Raw genomic sequence first — 20583 nt, 5'->3', positions numbered from 1 at the left:
CCACGCACTATTTGTCCTTCCGCCGCCCCGCAGTATCCATTCGCGGGGCGGCCGAGGGGCATCCCGGCCCGCGCATGCGCGGGTTTCGCGCAAATACGCGATGACGTCATCCGCGCATGCGCGGGTTGGAGTCTTCCAATCCGCGCATGCGCGGCTGACGTCATATGACGCGTCAGCCGGCGCTAACTCGGGCAAGCGGGCTTAACGAAATTCGTTAAGCCCGTGATGCCGGAGCTTGCGGCGTCGGGCTGCTAGCCCCGACCGGGGACCAGAATCGGTTCCCGGTCGGGAAGGGGCGCGCTGGCGTCAAACCCGCCCGGGTTTGACGCCAGCCTTACGATTTCTCCCGTTTTGGGAGAATCGCGCCCCCAGATCCCTCTGCCCAGGCGCGTCTGAAATGTGCTTTCCATTTAGATAATAATTTGCCTTTCTATTTCTTCAGCCAAAATGGATAACCTCACACTAATCTACATTAAACTTCATCTGCCAAACTTTGGCCCATTCTCCTAGCCTATCTATATCTGTCTGTAAAATCTTTACCTCCTCTTCACTGCCTGCTTTCCCACATCTTTTAGTATCATCCACAGATTTTGCTATGTTACACTCTGTCCCTGCTTGCAGATCATTTGTATAAATTGTAAACAGTTGAGGTCCAAGGACTGACCCCTGCAGCATACTCAGCAGCACAGTCACCAGCACAGTGGCAGACTTTGGTCGAGAGTAGACGTGGTGAACTACACTAGGTCCACGTCCTCGGTCCCAGGACCTAAGTCTCGTTGAATATTCCCCTCTCTCAATTTACAGCATTCATATAATAATGTGCCTTCCTGTTTTTGCAGCCAAAGTGGATAACCTTCTATTTATCCACATCATACTGCATCTGCCTTTCAGTTTCCCACTCACTCAGCCTGTCCAAATCACACTGAAGGATCTCTGCATCCTCCTCACAGCTCACCCTCCAACCCAACTTGTTGTCACCTGCAAATTTGGAGATATTCCATTTAGTTTCCTCATCTAAATCATTAATATATATTGTGGATACCTAGGGTCCCATAATTAAACCCTGCGGTACCCTATTAGTCACTGCCTGCTATTCGGAAAAATAGCCATTCATTCCCATTGTTTCCTGTCTACCAAACAGTTTTCTATCCATTTCAATATACTAGCCCCAAGGGGCTGCACAATGGCTCAGTGGTTAGCCATCGTGCCCTGAGAAATAAACCGGCGAATAGCTGTCATTTATTTTGTTTAGCTGAGCAAGACACAATGTGTGTACATGTTATTTCTGTGCTCTGTGCCTGTGAACAGAGTCTTGTGAATTAATATATGCAGCTTCCATTACATACACATGAGCCACACTGCAAGCCTAACTGACATGATCTTAAATTGATTGTTGGAGTAATTGTGAGCACACTGAGGATTATTTCGCAAATGTTGTCCAATCACAGAGTTACATCTAATGTTGGACATTTTGTATTAAGTTTTGCAAGCCCCAGTTGGTTGGATACGGTCTGTAGCTTGTCTGTTGCGAACAACGAAAGGGACATTCTGTTTGAAATGATCTACCAGTCTTTAGGAGGTATGGGCTACATAGAACCATGGAATGTTTACGGTGCAGAAAGAGGCCATTCAGCCTAAAGTGTCTGCACCGGCCAAAGAAGAGAATAAAGAAACCAGCTGCTCATTTTAATCCCTCTTTCCAGCACCTGGGCAGCAGCCTTGCCGGTTACAACACTTCAGATGCAGATCCAGGTACCTTTTCAATTAGTTGAACATTTCAGACTCAACCACCAACTTAGGCAGTGAATTCCAGATGTCCATCACTCTTTGGGTGAAAAGGCTTTTCCTATGCATCCTCTAATTTTTCTACTAATCACCTTAAATCTATGTCCCCTCAGCTAGGGGAAACCCCATCTAGGTACCTCATAATTGTGAACACGTCAATTAGGTTACCCCTTAACCTCCTCTGTTCTAAGAGAAACAACTTTAGTCTATCCAAACTCTCCTCATAGCTGCAGTTTTCAGGCCTTGGCACCATTCTTGTGACTCTCCTCAGCTCTCTCTCCAAAGCAATTATGTCCTTCTGTAATGTAGTGATTAGAAGCATACTAGAATTTTCTTTGATTTTATCTGCCAATATTTTTTTTAACAAAAACAGAAAGTACTGGACAACCTCAGCAGGTCAGACAGCATCTGTGGAGAGAAAAGGGAGCTAACGTTTCGAGTCTGGATAACTAGCGAGAACTGGAAATGGGGTCAGATTTATACTGTAGTGGGGGGGTTGGAGTGATGGGGCTGGTTAGGGGGCCACCAATAGGTTGAGATTGACAAAGATGCCGAGAACATAAGACAAGAGAATGTAAATGGGGTGATTAAGGCGAAGAAGAGGGCAGCACGGTGGCGTAGCCGTTAGCACTGCTACCTCACGGCGCTGAGGTCTCAGTTTTGATCCTGGCTCAGGTCACTGTCCGTGTGGAGTTTGCACATTCTCCCCGTGTTTGCATGGTTTCGCCCTCACAACTCAAAGATATGCAGGGTAGGTGGATTGGCCACGCTAAATTGCCTCTTAATTGGGAAAAATGAATTGGATACTCCAAATTTATTTTTTAAAAAGGCTAAGAAGGGTGCTGATACTGTCACATAAAGCGATTAGAATGTGTGAATGGCAGAATAAAGGTGATCAGTGTGTCAAAGGGCAACTCGGAACAGTTGGCCCAAGTGGAGTGGGGGGGCGGGAGAACAATGGTGAGAGAAAAACAGATCAATCAAAGAAATGAAAATAAATTGATAGAAATAAAAATGGGATGAAGGTGGAGGAGAGAGTTCTGAAGTTGTTAAACTCAGTGTTCAGTCCGGAAGGCTGTAACAGCCGACTCGGAAGATGAGGTGCTGTTCCTCCAGTTTGTGCTGGGCATCACCGGAACATTGCAGCAGGCCAAGGACGGACATGTGAACGTGAGATTTTGTTTGAGCTAGCATCACAGTAGCACTGAAATCCATATACCACATTACTCATTTGTGTGAAAGGCAGAATCCTTTTTGGCCTGACGTCAGAATCCTGTTAGCGGTGAACACCACTCGTATTGCCCCCACATAATAGCAGCTAGCTTCACCTGTTGTTCAAATTTTTGAAATACTTTCTCTTTCAGGGTAAGTTGAGGTGATTGGACACTTTTTAGGGCCTAAAGCTACTGTCGTTTCACTCCTGAGATTTAGTTTAAATCCAGTCCACAAAGGTCAAAGCCTTCCTGGTGGATATAAGAGATCAAGGTATACAGCAGAAAACCATTCCTCAAAGCCACTCAACACTAAATTAGCAATCTCCAGGAGGCCAGAGGACAGTGCCTGATAAATGGGAACATCACAGTACTGCAGGCAGAGATACTCTTAAAAGTGACATCTGGGCCCTCTCTGCTCCAGCCACCAAGATGGCAAAACGCACCAAAAAGGTGAGAATTGTCTGGAAATACGGGACCCTGTACGAAGCTTCTCTCTGCAAAATGGTGAAGAAGATCAAGATCAGTCAGCACACAAACTACACCTGCTCCTTCTGTAAGAAGATAAAGATGAAGCTCAGAGCAGTCACTATCTGTCATTTTGGATCTTGCTGAAAAACAGTGGCTGGAGGAGCTTAGGCCTACAACACTTCAGCCATTACAATAAAATCTGAAATTCACCGTCTGCGGGAGCTGAAGGATCAGTGAGCACTCGCTGTGTAATCTACTCCTTCCAGAGGTTTATGTATCTGCAAATTTGTTAATTAAATGTTAAAGGCAAAAACAAAAGTGACATCTGGGGCCTCCCATTTTCCAGAGGCTAAACTGGACCAACCATATAAATGTTGTGGCTACCAAGGCAGGTCAAAGACAAGGAATTCTACAGTGAGTAACTCAACTCCTGACTCCCCAAAGCCTGTCTGCCATCGACAAGGCACAAGTCAGGAGTGTAATGGAACACTCTCCACTTGCCTGGATGAGTGCAACTCCAACAATGCTCTAGAAGGTCAAAACCATCCAGAATAATGCAGCCCACTTGATCGGCAATCCATGCACCACCTTTAGCATTCACTCCCTCGACCATCAGCACACGGTGATTGCAATATACATCATCTACAAGATGCACTGCAGCATTCACCAAGGTGGAATCATCCAAGCCCACAACCTTTGTCACCTAGAAGGACAAGGAATGCCACCATCTGCATATTATGGCCCTATCCTGACTGGGAAATATATCGCCGTACTTGCACTGTTATAGATTCATAGAATCCCTACAGTGCAGAAGGAAGCCATTCAGTCCATCAAATCTGCACCCACTCTCTGACAGGGCACTCCGCCCAGGTCTACGCCCCATCCACCCTGCCCTACACCCAAAACTTCATAAACTAGACTGCACATCCTTGGACACTAAGGGGCAATTTAGCATGGCCAATCCACCTAACCCGCACAGATTTGGACTGTGGGTGGAAACTCACGCAGACACTGGGAGAACGTGCAAACTCCACACAGACAGTCACCCAAGGCCAGAATCGAATCCGGGTCCCTGGCGCTGTGAAACGGCAGTGCTAACTACTGTGCCATCGTGCCACCCCGCCACAGTGTTGTTGGGTCAGAACTCTGCAATTCCCTCCGTAACAGGTCCATACACCACATCGGCTGCAGTAGTTCAAAAAGGCGGTTTACAGCCACCTGCTCAAGGGCAATTCAGGATGAACAACAAATCTGGCCTAGCCAGCGATGGTCACATTCCAAAAGTGAAGGGAAAAAATGAAAAGAAAAAGGAAGCTCTAATTGGAAGAAGCTTGGTTCTAAATTTAACCTGTGTTATATTCCGATCTGGTAGTTTTATTCTGTTCTTAATCTATGCTCTGCCTGACCTAAAAATACTGGTGGCAAGACTGAGAGAACATTGTGTTCCAAACACTAATTTTTTTCACCTTGATGAACACATATTTCCATCAAAATTTCTCCCCACAGAAGACTTTTGTCTCTTGCAGTGTGTTTATAGTCAGTGGCATCACGTGAGCTGAGGAATCCTTTCGTCACAGGAATAACATCTAAGGCAGGGAACTAATGTGCTCAGCGGCATTGTCTAGGGCTCTTTTTGTTGCCATCTCAGCACCATTCTGAATTGAGCGTAATCTCTCAGTGCATAACAACAAAGAGAAAGGGCCTTCCAGGTGAGAAATCAGGACAACAAAAAACAGATTCAGAAGTATGAGCCAGAGAACCAAGGAGCTTTTAGATGTGGTTTCTAGCAAACCAAATCACAGGAAAGTTTAGGTGTGGAATTGACAGCAGAATGTAACCAGAGGGTTCAGAGAGATTAATAACACAGCAATGCTGAGGTGTCTGGGAACGTGGCTTTTTAAAGACGTGCATAATTACAAACATTTTAAAATGCAACATTAAGCCAAATTTTACAAAATAATAATAAAAAGAGATTGACTGAATAGGGCTCTCCAGTGTATTTTTAAATTTCCCAACAGCCCAGCTCCAGGAATCCATGCTATTTTTGATGTTTTAAGAACAAACACAGAAAATGGCTCATAATTATTATGTGCACAGCCTTGATTATGCTAAATCATGGTGTTATGACTCCAGCCTTGCACAGGCATCTGCACTGGGAAACATTTCAGATGAACTAATCACAAGCCATTCTGAAAGAAAAAACTGTTCTGAGTAAGTGTGCAATTGGTAATCATCCAGTACTTGGATTGTGTGTGTAACTGAATTCCAATTGATGCAATGTGCTATTGATCTTTGTTCCAATTTCTCCCCTGCTTTCATGAAGCACCAATCCATCTTTCCTATGAGCCATTAAACCGAGGCTCCGTCTACCCTCTCAGGTAAATGTAAAAGATCCGTGGCTCAGTTTCAAAGATCAGAGAAGTTCTCCCGTTGTCCTTGCCAATATTTATCTCACAACACACCTCACGTAAACAGATTACCTGATCACTATCACATTGTTTTTGTGGGATCTTGCTGTGCACACATTGGCTCCGGCATTACGATGATTATGCTTCATGGATTGTGGAGTCCTTTAGGGTTTCCAGTGGGTCACGGTTTCACGGTTACAAGTAGGGCTCTATCATACCTTGCCCAAGTTGTCATTCTTTATTTGTGAGTCTCGGCAAATAGCATCAACAGGCAATTTTGACTGCGACGGTGCCATTTTCTGCAGTTGCTCAGTATCCTGCCCGGTTACTGGATTCTGCAATCCACTCCCAGTCACGGTGAATAAATACACATGGTTCTCCTTTCTGTCCGAAGAAGAACACAGAGGTGAAATCTCAGTTTAGAGGGGCCAGCAGTTTGCTTAATTTGAGACCACATCCTGCACATAGACCACAAGGTGGCCTCACCATCAACACTACACTTTTAAAAACTCATTATTGTGTCAAAAATTGAGAAGCAATCAAGTCTCGATTAAAAGTTCAAACATGATAACAAAAAACCTAAAGATAGCTTACATTGCTCACTATTTCACTATTGCCACTGGTAGTGCACGCAGGTATCCTTACAACAGATGGCAGAAAGCAGTCACTTCCTCACTGCTGATGTGACAACCTATGGAACCATTTGAGATACTGGGCTGTTCTGTCACATTCCAGTTAAAATCCCTCTACATTGTGTTTACATGTGCTTCCTTTTTTGCCACGCACTTCTTTGCCCCTCTCCTTTTTCAGCCTTGCAAAACGTTGTACCACAACAGATCTTTTCCAAAGGTTTCCACAGACATTTCCTCCTCCAGCATTTTGTAGCCACTCACCTTAATGTGGCCACATCCCTTAAAATTGCATCTGTTGTCTGAATTGCGCCCCATTGGCTCTCTTCCAGTTCAAGACCAGAGCTGCATATGAATAATTATGAATCTAATTGCGTGCTCTCGATTCTCTGCACCAGCTAGTATTACAATAACATCGATCTGGACCAATTTTCACCAGTATCAGAAACTTGATTCACCACTTCAGAATTTAAACGATGTGGCCAATCCCCGCACCCACAAATACGCTTACATTCATACCTAGGGACCCGTTCTCTGCAAACAAAAGGAATATGTCCAAGCCTTACACCTTTTTTTGAATTATTGAAGCGCTTACAGTTCCCCATTGCTTTCTCCTTGGCAATGTCTCAGACAATCAGAATTGACTTTCCTGGCGGCTCAGTGACACAGCAGTTACCCTCTTTTGGTCTAACATCATGTGAATATGTTGAGAGCATAAGAAATTAAACAGGAGTATTCCATTCAGAAAGATAATGGCTGAATTTCTACATCAACTCCACTTTCTTGCTCTATCCCAAAATCCCTTAATGCCCAAGCATTTTCAGTCTTGAATATCTTCAATGGCCAAACATCCAGAGTTCTTTCAGGGAGAGAATTCTGAAGATTCCCAACTTTCTGTTTGAAGAAAGTTTCCTCATTTCAGTAGTTATACATAGAACAGTACAGCACAGAACAGGCCCTTCGGCCCTCGATGTTGTGCCGAGCAATGATCACCCTACTTAAACCCACGTAACCCGTATACCCGTAACCCAACAATCCCCCCATTAACCTTACACTACGGGCAATTTAGCATGGCCAATCCACCTAACCCGCACATCTTTGGACTGTGGGAGGAAACCGGAGCACCCGGAGGAAACCCATGCACACACGGGGAGGACGTGCAGACTCCGCACAGACAGTGACCCAGCCGGGAATCGAACCTGGGACCCTGGACCTGTGAAGCATTGATGCTAACCACCATGCTACCGTGAGGCCCATGTAATAACCAAACCCTTATCCTCAGATTATCACCCCTATTTCTAGATTCTCCAGCCTCTCAGCATCTACCCTGTAAAGAAAGCTTTCAGAATTTATTTTCCATGAGAATTAGACCATGTTTAATTTCTATGAACTCTAGAGAATAGAGGTGCATTCTGCTCCGTCTCACCAGGAATACGTCTTTAACATTTAATGCAGCTCCTCTAAGACAAGTACATAAGTATATCTTTCTTTCAGTTAGGAGGCCACACTGTACACAGGTGTGGTCCCACCAAAGCCCTGTATTATTGCAGCCAGCTGTTTAGCCCATTGTGCTAAACCAGCCCGAGCCCCATGGTGTTGAAGCTCTTCGCAATGGACCTCTGTGTTTGGTCCAAGCTCTGGAGCCCCTCAGCAATGGACGTCAGGACCATGCCCTCGAGACGCTCAGCCACGTTCCTCAGAGACTGAGCCATGGCTCTGACATTTTGCCCCAGGGTTTTCACTGCTGTCGCCAGCCTTGCAGAGTTGGCCTGTGTGCCATGCAATGCTGGCAACACCTCCTGCAACTGAAGGCTTTCGGACTCCTCCAATCGGCCTTGCTGAGTGGGGCGGGGGGAATGTTGAGTATGATGCTGAGAGGTCAGGTGTTGGAGGGTGACAGCATTTGGGTTAACAGTAACATATAAGGGTTGACGGAAGGGGCAAATACCAGGAGGAAACAGAGGGCACTCACCCTTGTAGCTCACAGGGCATTCATTTTTTTTTTTTGCAGCATTGATCCACCATCTTCCTGGTCATGCTGTTGGCACTTACAATCTGCTGCCAACACATCCTCGGCGGAACTGGTGACATTGTACAGTTGCCTCCTGCTGACACTCGGTTATATTGTGGCCTGCCTCTCCTCCACGGCATCCAGACGTCTGGTGAGGGCCCCCTCCGAAAATCTGTGTTCAGGTCTTCCAGCTGCCGTCAACCTTGAATGAAAGTTGAGTGCTGAGAATCCGTTTATATCGGCAGGCACGTGGTGCAGTGGTTAGCACTGCTACCTCACGGCGCCGAGAACACAGGTTCGATCCCGGCTCCGGGTCAATGTCCGCATGGAATTTGCACATTCTCCCCGTGTCTGCCTTGGTCTCACCCCAACACCCCAAAGATATGCAGGGTAGGTGCATTGGCCACACTAAATTGCCCCTTAATTGGGAAAAAAAAAGAATTGGGTACTCTAAATTTATTTAAAAAGAGAGAAAAAAGAGAATCCATTTCTATGCACTGCTGAGTTGACTGCTGACCCCCAGGGTGGGGCAATCAGATTCAGGCATGGCTTGTTTCACATGGTGGAGGAAACATTTTATTAATTGGCTTAAGATCCTGATCCAAATTACACTGTCGGTGCCGGCAGGAATCGCACGGATTTTCTCGCGGAAATGATCCTTTGTCATTTTTCAGGAAAATTCTGTCCTTGGTTGCTGGGTGACCAAGGCTGGCACCTGAATATTGAAGGGTGTTTGACAATTTGAAAAGATAGGGGGCTGGATTCTCCTCCCCACCGTGCCACATTTCTGTTTCACCCTGCCGGCGGGATGCTCCGTTATGCCTGCTAGTCAATGGGGTTTCCCATTGTGGAGCAGCCCCACGCCGTCGGGAAACCCCCGGACAGCCGGCAAAATGGAGCATCGCTCCGGCGGCGGATCCAGCTCAGGATGCTGGGATGGGGTAGCTGTGCCAGTTCAAAATGTTTTTTTTCCAAATTTAGAGTACTCAATTAATTTTTCCAATTAAGGGGCAATTTAGCGTGGCCAATCCACCTACCCTGCCCATCTTTGGGTTGTGGGGGTGAAACCCATGCAAATCGGGGAGAATGTGCAAACTCCACACGGACAGTGACCCAGAGCCAGGATTGAACCTGGGAGCTTGCCGCCATGAGGCTGCTGTGCTAACCACTGCGCCACTGTGCTGCCTGTAGGTTAAAAATGTTGTTAGTGCTGTACTGAGAGATGAACATAGCTCAGAAGAATAAGATGTAGATTCAGCTTGTATTGAGATAAGAAATAGGAACGGTTAGAGGTCACTTGTGGGAGTAGTTTAATCCCCCCGCCCCCCCGTAGGACAGAATACATAAATGGGGCATGTAAGAAAGCTACTGCAGTAATCATGGGTAACTTTAATCTACATGTACATTGGATTAATACGATTGGCAACAGTAGCCTGGAAAATGAATTTGTAGTGTGTAAATTGGACAATTTCTTACAGCTGTATATTCTAGAATCAACCAGGAAGCAGTCTATTCTCGACCTGGTCATGTGCAATAAGACAGGGGGTGGGATTCCCGCCTGGGGCCGGCGTCAATCCCGCCCCAGCTGTGTCCCGAATTCTCCGCCCCCCCCGAGATTCCGCAGAGGCGGGAATCGCGCCGCGCCCGTCGGCGCCCCCACCCCCCCACGGTGATTCTCCAGCCCGCGATGGGCAGAAGCCCTGCCGCTGACAGGCCTCTCCCGCCGGCGGGAATCAGAACACCTACCTGACCGGCGGGATTGGCGGCACGGGCGGGCTCCGGGGTCCTGAGGGGGGCACCGATCGGCGGGAGGGCCTGTGCTGGGGGGGCGCTCTTTTTATTCCGCCTCCGCCATGGCCTTCACCATGGCGTAGGCGGAAGAGATCCCCTCCCCTGCGCATGCGCCGGGATGACGTCAGCAGCCACTGACGCTCCGGCGCATGCGCAGACTTACGCTGGCCGGCGAAGTCCTTTCGGCCCCCGCTGGCGTGGCACCAAAGGCCGTTCACGGCAGCGGGCGGAGTGGGAATCACTCCGGCGCAGGCCTAGCCCCTCAATGTGAGGGCTTGGCCCGTAAAGGTGCGGAGAATTCCGCACCTTTGGGGCGGCCCAATGTCGGAGTGGTTCACGCCACTCCGACACGCCGGTACCCCCCGCCCTGCTGGGTAGGGGAGAATCCCAGCCCGGGTTACTTAATACCTTAGGGTAAAGGACCCTCTAGATGAGAGTGATCATAACATGTTAGAATTTCATGCTTAGTTTAAAGAGGCAGAATGTGGGTCTAAGAATAGTGTTTTAAACCTAAATAAAGGTCATTATAAGGGTATGAAGGCAGAGCTAGTTAATGTGAACTTGTTTAAAAGGTCAGAAATTAGAGATTCCGTGACAGACTTTTAAGGAGATATTTAATAACTCTCAGCAAATATTCACCCCAGAAAGAAAGAAAGTCTCTTTAAGAAGGATGCATCTTCCATGATTGAATAAAGAAATTCAGGATTCTATCAAATTTAAAGAAAAACGACAAATCTGCCAAGATTAGTGGTGGGTCAGAAAATTGGTTGGATCTAAGAACCAGCAAAATATGACCATAAATAAAAGGGAGAAAGTTGAGCATGAGAGAAAGCTAGTGATATAAAAATAGACAGCAAGAGTTTCTCCAGGTATTTAAATAGGAAAAAAGTAACTAAAACTAGTGTTGGGCCTTTGGAGAGCAGGTTGGGGGAATTGACACGGTAATGGCCAATTTCAAGCTGCGGCCTGCGGTGAATGTATTCACCTAATGCTTGTAGGATACTGTAACCTATGACCTGTGACCTGGAAGTGGTGATACGAGCTGCTTCCAGGTACTGTACTGTAGCCCCTGTAGGGCTCCGCCCTCACCAGGGCCATATATAGACTGGCCACCTGTGGGCGGCATCAATCTGTATTACTTTTTTTTTAATAAATTTAGATTACCCAATTATTTTTTCCAATTAAGGGGCAATTTAGCATGGCCAATCCACCTAGTCTGCACATTTTTGGGTTGTGGGGGCGAAACCCACGCAGACACGGGGAGAATGTGCAAACTCCACACGGACAGTGACCCAGAGCCGGGATCGAACCTGGGACCTCGGCGCCGTGAGGCGGTTGTGCTAACCACTAGGCCACCGTGCTGCCCTATCAATCAATCTGTATTACTGACTGGCTAGACAAGTTCATGACTAATAAAGCCTAATGTTCACTCGCTCTCTCTGCCTCTCGGTGAATTGAAGGTATATCACAGCCCTTTGTTAGCCATGACACTTTACTCGGCAGTCTCGTACAGCAAATTTCAGTATCTGCTCCCTCAGCAATTCACCAAGTTTCTTCTTAAAGGGCCAATATTTTCCACACCCATCAGATTAAACTTGAAATGACATTATCTGTCAGTGGATAATTACCATTTGCGGCAAGCATGCCATGCTAGACTGCTGAGGCAAGTTCAGACTCTATAGCTACTTCAGTATGATCCTCTTTGATATATTTTTATTTGAAATCACTGCTTTCCCTCAAATTGCAGATATTTAGTAGAGCAGGTACAGTAGTTGATGAAGTGATGTCATGGCTTTTTCCTTTTGTGATCTTGCCTATTAATGAGCAGAATGTGTTGCAAGTCTCTCCGAGATTTTTATGGCTGTGTCTTAAGCTGCTTGTGCCTAAGCCTACACCACCAGCACACAGTGACTGCAGTGTGTATCATCCACAAGATGCACTGCAGAAACTCACCAAGGCTTCTTCAACAGCATCTCTCAAACCCATGGACTCTCTGGCCTAGAAGGACAAGGATAGCAGGAACATGGAGCATAACCAGCAGCAAGTTACTCTCCAAGTCACACGCTATCCTGACTTGAAAATAATGCACCGCCTTCTTCATTGTCACCAGCTCAAAATCTTGGAACTCCCTCCTTAACAGCACTGTGGGTGTACAGCAGTTCATAAAGTGAACCACCCCCTACACGAGAACAATTAAGGATGGGAACTGAATGCCGGCCTTATCAGTGATCCCATGAATGGATAAAAAAACAAAATTCCATCCTTAAAGCACCCTACCTCTTTCCTCCTTTGCCGCACCTTGCTTTTAGACATCTTCCCAATCTCCTTATGTGCTCAATGCCAAAATCCTGTCTGATCATGCTCCTGTGATGCACCGTTGGACATTTCTGCTGTGGTAAAGTCACCGGGCGGGATTCTCCAATCCCGCGGCAGAGTATCAACGCCGCCGTGTTTTACGACGGCGTGAACGGGCCGCTTCCACGTCTAATTCTGGCCCCTACAGGTGGCCAGCACGGCATTGGAGCGGTTCGCGCCGCTTCAGCTGCAGATCCCGGCGCGAACTGTACGCCGCGGGATCCACACATGCGCAGATGTGCCGGCGCCAACGAGGACATGCGCAGTGACGCCGGCGCCAACACGCGCATGCGCAGTGGCCTCCTTGAACGTGCCGGCCCCGACGCAACATGGCGCAGGGCTACAGGGACCGGCACATAGGAAAAGAGGCCCCCAGCCCCAGAGGCTGGCCCGCCGATCGGTGGGGCCCGATCACGGGCCAGGCCCCATCGGAAGCCCCCGCCCCAGGGTCGGAGCCCCTCTCCCCCCCCCCCCCCCCACAGGCCGCCCCGCCAACCCTGCGCGCGGATTTCCCGCCGGCTGCGACCAGGTGTGGACGGCGCTGGTGGGACTCTGTCTTTTTAGAGCGGCCGCTCGGCCCAATCAGGCCGGAGAATCGGCGGCCCGGCCGCATAGAGCGGACCGCAACCTGCGCCGCGCCAAACGCGCCGGCGACAATGGTGCCGATTCTCCGCTCCACAGAGAATCATGTGCCGGCGGCGTGGCGCAGTTGCGGGGATTCTCCGGTCCGGTGCGGGGCTGGGAGAATCCCGCCCACCATATAAATACAAGTTGCTGTTATCATAGGAAATAAGAGCAGGAGTAAGCCATTTGGCCTCTGATGCCTGCTTCGCCATACAGTAAGATAATGGCTGATATGATTGTGGCCTTAACTGTATGTTACTACCTGCCCCCATATTCCTGACTCCATGTTAGATCAAAAGTCAGTGTAACTCAGCCTTGAATATATTCAATGGTCCAGCTACACCCCTTATTTTGAAACTGTACTCCATCTAGATTCCCCCATGAGGGGTAATATCCTCGCAGCTTCTACCCTGTCAAGCCCCCTTGGAATCTCACATATTTCAATCAGATCACCTCTTGTTTTTCTAAACTCCAATGAGAATAGGCCCAATCTGCTCACCCTTTCCTCATAAGACAACCCCTTCATCCCAGGAATCAATCTAGTGAACCTTTGGTGAACTGAGTCACGTGCCAGCCCAGATCTTTATATGGACAGGAATTCTCTTTCTCAGTGTCTGTCAAACACCCCGTCTTTTGTCATTTAATAAGGGACATAGCTGTTTGTGCAGCTTTTGTTTGAAACAATGAATGGAATTTGAAGCTGTAATCGCCAAACATTTAGACGCAAAACATGTCCGAGTTCCTTCCCTTTGTTTTGCTGTCACATTTTCTGTTTTGCATCATTTCAGTGAGTTTAACTGCAGATGAAAGCAGGTATGGAATCCGAGCAGCCTTAAAATCAAATTTACTTTGGTCTTCTGCTCCTATAATAATAGTACTTCTAATTTTTGAGAAGCCTCCAAATTCCGTTCCATTGTCTACTGACTTTATTTCATCCCAAAACAGTCAGACAGGCTCTGCTTAAAAGCGAAATGTGATCCCCATTATCTTTGGGTTTTTTTCAGATCACTCATATCCAGCAAGAATATGAAATGAAAATCAAAGGCTTGATGCCTGCCACAGTGCGCCAGGAACTTGAAGACACCATTAGTTCCATGAAGTCTCAGGTAAATCTCAGCAGTAGAATGATTAATGTGTTTTTTAAAATATAAATTACTCTCCTGAGGCCAAGGGTTCAATCCCAGCCTACGGGTATTGGGTGCCTTTTAAATTTTACCATGGGATGTGGGCATCGCTGGCTAGGCCAGCATTTGTTGCCCTCCCCTAAATTCCCTTGAGAAATTGGTGGTGTAGCCACCTGGGGTGACCACTGCCCAAACACAAAATGGAAGATTGCAAGGAATGCAGGGAAAATGGACATGTTGTGAAAAGCAAGCAGCTTGCAAAGCACTTGTATATTTGGACTGCTGCAGAAACCAGTTTTGGCTGTTGCAGAAACCAGTTATTGGGGAATTCAAATCAATCGATTGGGAAGAGACCCAATCGATTACGAGAGTATAGAGGGTCCGCCCAGGTGGGAGCAAGACCCTGAGAGGAGTATAAAAGAGAGACCCCGACCCCAGCTCGCTCTCTCTGTAAGCCTCTCCTTGACCAGCCAGCCCTCCCAGCAGAACACCGTTGCAGCAGAAGAACCTTGTGCAGGAGAGGTCTGGACAGAAGCCGCCAGCAAGTAAGTCACAACGCACGCTACGGGAATAGACACTCCTTACCCCTTTAAACCATAACTACTGGAAGCCTGCGGACCCAGGACAAAGCTAGAAGCCGTTGTTCCCTGATCCGGCAGTCCCCTTATCCAGATAAGTATTTGGCCTAGTAGTGGTAGGATTAGCCTAGCCTTATAGTTTATATGCATGATTAGTAGATTACTGTAATATAATAAACGTGTCTTGTTTGAACTTACTAATTGGTGTATGGTTTTATTGCTTTGAACTTGACCTTGAAACTTGTGGCAGTACCTGGCGACTCCAAAGCTAAGTAACGAAACAGAGCCAAATTGAGTGTTAAGCACACTCACCCAGAACGAGCAACAGTGGTGAGCAGCCTTCTTGAACCGCTGCACACCATGCAGCATAGACCTATTCGAGAGAGAGTTCCAGGTCTTTTTAAAAATAAATTTAGAGTACCCAGTTAATTTTTTCCAATTAAGGGGCAATTTAGCGTGGCCAATCCACCTACCCTGCACATCTTTGGGTGGTGGGGTGAAACCCACGCAAACACGGGGAGAATGTGCAAACTCCACACGGACAGTGACCCAGAGCCGGGATCGAAGCTGGGACCTCAGTGCCGTGAGGCAGCAGGGCTAACCCACTGTGCCACCATGCTGCCCGAGTTCCAGGTCTTTGACCCAATAACAATGAAGGAACAGCGATATAGCTTCAAGCCAAGATGCCTTGGCCAAATGGCTAGGTTTCTTTATGCAGCCTACAAAGTGAGAGTCAGCAGGTGGATTTGGCAGGGCCTCACAGGTTAGCAGTCAGGAGCAGAAAAAGTGATTGTTTATTTTCCCTCTCACTAGCTTTAAACACCTCAGACTTTAAGAATCTGATTTTCAGTTGCCCGTGAGGGTAAGATCGAGTGCCGACGCAATTTTAAAATCACACTCCCAGATGGCATGTCAGTGACCCCACACCTCCAGGACACTCTGCTGTGTTTGAGGGTGATAGAGACAGCCGTGGACCTGCTCACCTCCAATTAACTACCCATTGAGTTCCTTGAGGGGATTGTTAAAGGGCTGGGAAAAGCCAGTAACCGATTTTTTAATCACAGCTCGGTGCATGTTAGTGCATGGCTGTCAGCTACAATGTGAGGAGCTATTAAATGATGTTTCTCTCAACAAGCATTTTTGGAAAAATAGGTTATTCATGCAGAGCGTGTCCAATACCTTTTTCTTCATTGTTTGCCATTTGTCTCCATTCTAAGGCTGCTGGCCTCTGATCTTCAGTCTCTATTCTGCAAGGCAGTGGCAACGATGACTACAGTCTGCCTTTGTGGATTGCTCTCCAGAGTCAGATCTCCTGGCAGTGTCTGATGCCACTAATTTGACATTGAACTTGCAGCTTGCACCATTAGAGATAGCGCAGGGGCAGCACAGTGGCGCAGTGATTAGCACTGCTGCCTCATGGCACCAAGGACCTGAGTTTGATTCTGGCCCCGGGTCACTGACCGTATGGAGATTGCACATTCTCCCCGTGTCTGCGTGGGTCTCAGCCCCCACAACCCAAAGATGTGCTGGGTAGGTGGAATGGCCACGCTAAATTGCCCCTTAATTGGAAAGTTTTGTTTCAAAAACAGTGCCACATCAACAGATATGTTGCTAACATGACGTTATCTTTAAAGCAAACATGTTAGTTGGGACCTGGAAATCATTAAATTCCTACATTGCAGAAGGAGGCCATTCAGCCCATCGAATCTGCGAAAGTGCTTTCCACCCAGGTTCACTCGCCGTCCACCCTGCCCTATCTCTATCACCTAACCCGTACATCCCTGGACACTAAGGGGAAATTTAACTAAATTTATTTTCAGTTGTCCAGTACAACCTGGCAGCAGTGCCACACCAGACAACAAATAGGGTAGGTTTTATTCCTTGGACTTTGCCACATGCAGAAAGGACATTGCTGATGCTGAGTAAATACAAATCTTTCCATTCCATTACAGAACAGTGGACGGTTCTGCTGCAGATTTCCCCATGTCTGCATTTTGACCCATTTATTTACTTGCAACAGTGGAATAAAACCAATCTTCTCTCAATGCTAAAGTGATATTCTTTAGTTAAGCAATAAGAGGTCAATAATAGGAGTATTTGCAGAGCAGAACTCCAGGATGTTATCCTGTAGTTTGACCAGCCACAAAGTATTAAACTTCCCTAGTATAGTAGCACTCACAATGGCCTCCATCGCTCCAATGATACCACCAGGCACAACTTGGACCTCCCTGCATACCAAGACTAACAAGACAGGCTAGATGTATAGTTGCAGGTCACTGAAAATTATTTATTCCACTGGAGAAGTGAACTCCTGTTTTCTTTATTTAATTCTCAAATCACAAATCTTTCCCCATTAATTTGAGCTGTAAGGTATTTTAGTGTTGAAAGCATTAAGCAGTTAAGCAGGAGATTGCAGTCCGCCATTATCACAGCTTATCAGCACAGAGCCCTGGAACAATTGTTTTGCACACACTAATGTCACACCATGGGTTTATCCTGCACTTTCATCTTTGTTTGAATTCAAGACTGAGGCAACAGCTATTTTGTTTCACAACTTTCAGGGACTTTCACCTTAATGTACAAAGCTGTGAGCAATACTCGAGTGTTTACTCTGGATAAGTCTCAGTGTGTTAAGCATTTTACAGCTTGGCTATGACCTGGGGAACAGTGGGAACACATCTGAACTGCTGCTCTTTGTGAAAAGAGTCCAAGAAAGTCACACAATTCATTACTCATGTGATGTTGCATTCTTTGTCATTGTTAATTGTAATATCCTAAAACTTGAATCCACCAGTAGGAATACATGGCAATGAAAAACATTGAGCAGAATTAGAACATAGAACAGTACAGCACAGAACAGGCCCTTCGGCCCTCGATGTTGTGCCGAGCAATGATCACCCTACTCAAGTCAACATATCCACCCTATACCAGTAACCCAACAACCCCCCCCCCAAACCTTATTTTTTAGGACACTAAGGGCAATTTAGCATAGCCAATCCACCTAACCCGCACATCTTTGGACATGGGGAAACCTTATTCACCCCCAGCCGGGGGGCTATGAGCGGCGCTCCGTTATTCTTGGCCGCCGGGCCTTGACGCTTGCGTCAAGGCGGCGCGCCGAGAATGATGCGACGGCGGCGCCTATGTGACTATGTGCACGGCTGACGTCACGACGGCTGATGGCTCAAACCCGCAAATGCGCGGTGGCCGTCTTCCCCTCCGCTGCCCCGTAAGACGTGGAGGCTTAATCTTGCGGGGCGGCGGAGGGGAAAGAGTGCGTTGCTTTGAGACGCCGGCCCGACGATCGGTGGGCACCGATCGCGGGTCAGTCCCCTCCCGAACACGGCCGTGGTGCTCACTCCCTTCTCCACCCCCCACAAACTCCAAACGGGCCTTTGGCGCCCATGTGTACCATGGCAGCGACCAGCTGTGCTTGCCGCTGTCGTGAACCGGTCGCGAACGGCAGGCCGCTCGGCCCATCCGGGCCAGAGAATCGCCGGTCGCCGTAAAAAAACGGCGAGCGGCGATTCTCCCAAGCGTGGGGAGTGGAGAATCGCGCCCATTATTTCATTCAAATAAACTGTTGCTTGTTGATCATAGAATTTACAGTGCAGAAGGAGGCCATTCGGCCCATCGAGACTGCACCGGCTCGTGGAAAGAGCACCCTACCCAAGGCCAACACCTCCACCCTATCCCCATAACCAGTAACCCCACCCAACACTAAGGGCAATTTTGGACACTAAGGGCAATTTATCATGGCCAATCCACCTAACTTGCACATCTTTTGACTGGGAGGGAACCGGAGCACCCGGAGGAAACCCCCACACACACACAGGGAGGACGTGCAGACTCCACACAGACAGTGACCCAAGCCAGAATCGAACCTGGGACCCTGGAGCTGTGAAGCGATTGTGCTATCCACAATGCTACTGTGCTGCCCACTATTTAGTAAACTTTCAGTGTTATATCATTCAGAATTTGTTGGATGAATTTTCTACCCTCCTTTGTTTTTTTTTATAAATTTTTTTTTTTTATAAATTTAGATTACCCAATTATTTTTTCCAATTAAGGGGCAATTTAGCGTGGCCAATCCACCTACTCTGCACATTTTTGGGTTGTGGGGGCGAAACCCACGCAGACACGGGGAGAATGTGCAAACTCCACACGGACAGTGACCCAGAGCCGGGATCGAACCTGGGACCTCAGCGCCGTGAGGCGGTTGTGCTAACCACTAGGCCACCGTGCTGCCCTTACCCTCCTTTGTTAAAGGTGCTAATCCTCCTATCCCATTCACATCACACTTCAAATCTCAGCCTCAACATTACAAATACGGGGGGCAGCACATGGGGCAGTGGTTAGCACTGGGGCCATGGGGCAGTGGTTAGCACTGGGGCCACGGCGCTGAGGACCCGGGTTTGAATCCCGGCTTGGGTCACTGTCCGTGTGAAGTTTGCACATTGTCCCCGTGTCTGCGTGGATTTCACCCTCACAACCCAAAGATATGCAGGTTAGGTGGATTGGCCACACAAAATTGCCCCTTAATTGGAAAAAAAAATGGGTACTTTAAATTTATTATTAAAAAAATTACAAATACAGACTGTTTGGACTTTGAAGATGGAGGGAGGCAGTTGTCTTATTCACAAATCACTACAGTAACATGGAAACCACAATAAACCAATGCACAGGAAATGGGGAGTTTTCCTACTCCGCTGAAATAGGGTGACAGGACATAATAACTGCTACTTTCCTCATTGTGATCCTCCCATTTGGCCAGCAGTCAATCTTAACCCCTTTCTCACTTTGCTTTGTGACCAGCTCATGTTTTAAGTGTTTAAGAGAAATTCAGCAATTATGTTTTAGTGTCTGTACCTTTGGGAACATCCTGCATGCACATGTCCAGAATCTGAAAAATGATTTAGCCAATTACGGAACTGTCTGGGCCCTAAACTCTGGAATTCCCACCCTAATCCCATCCATCACGCTACTTTTCTTTTCTCCTTAAAAATACTTCTTTAGGGCAGCACGATGGCGCAGTGGTTAGCACTGCTGTCTCACAACGCCGAGGACCCGGGTTCAATCCCGGCCCCGGGTCACTATTTCTATTGAGTTTGCACATTCTCCCCGTGTCTACATGGGTCTCATCCCACAAACCCAAATAGATGTGCAGGGTAGGTGAATTGGCCACACTAAATTAGCCCTTAATTGGAAAAAAAAAACAAATTTTTATTAAAAAACTCCTTTGACCAATTTTTCAACATCTAATGAGCAAGATGTACCGGCCACGCTAAGCCCGAAAGGCAGAGCGGCCAGTAGATGCTGGGAGATCCCACTTCCAGAATCTACCCGGCTCACCACATCTTGTGAGATCCAACGCAATCTCGCAAGACGTAGTGATGTGAATCCTGCCCATTGTGGGTGTATCACTTTTTAACAAATTACATATTAGAGCGAGGCAGCTAGTCTCACTCTAACGTGCACCCCACAATCTACCTAAGGCATTGAGCACCATCAGTGCTGGTCTCCACAAAAAGGAACCAGACGGAATGACACTCGTAGGGGTCTCCCATGGGAATGGAGGACCCCAGGTGCTTGCCTT

The 20583-nt window shown here is 47.5% G+C and overlaps 2 protein-coding genes across 12 annotated transcripts in view; both read left to right on the top strand.

The window, feature by feature from the left end:
• The window catches only part of cep112 (centrosomal protein 112), a 698524-nt gene that overhangs the window by 611525 nt on the left and 66416 nt on the right, over positions 1–20583 (top strand). For 9 of the 11 annotated variants that reach the window (XR_005457964.1, XR_005457967.1, XM_038777029.1 and 6 more), the window contains one exon: positions 14290–14391. Coding sequence is in view for 7 of the 11 variants with exons in the window: in XM_038777029.1 (XP_038632957.1) it covers positions 14290–14391 (102 nt within the window). In the remaining 4 variants the exon portion in view is untranslated. Of the gene's footprint in view, positions 1–5790; positions 5846–8515; positions 8667–14289; positions 14392–20583 lie in introns of those variants that run through there. The other 2 variants (XR_005457965.1, XR_005457966.1) reach the window with 2 other exon arrangements.
• LOC119953141 (60S ribosomal protein L37a-like) lies at positions 3107–3704 on the top strand. The gene is given in 1 exon segment (XM_038777037.1): positions 3107–3704. A coding segment is annotated over 1 exon segment (276 nt). The 5' UTR covers positions 3107–3428.

Source organism: Scyliorhinus canicula, chromosome 18, assembly GCF_902713615.1.
Source record: "Scyliorhinus canicula chromosome 18, sScyCan1.1, whole genome shotgun sequence".
Lineage (NCBI taxonomy): Eukaryota > Metazoa > Chordata > Chondrichthyes > Carcharhiniformes > Scyliorhinidae > Scyliorhinus > Scyliorhinus canicula.
This window is presented reverse-complemented; position numbering and strand designations above follow the sequence as displayed.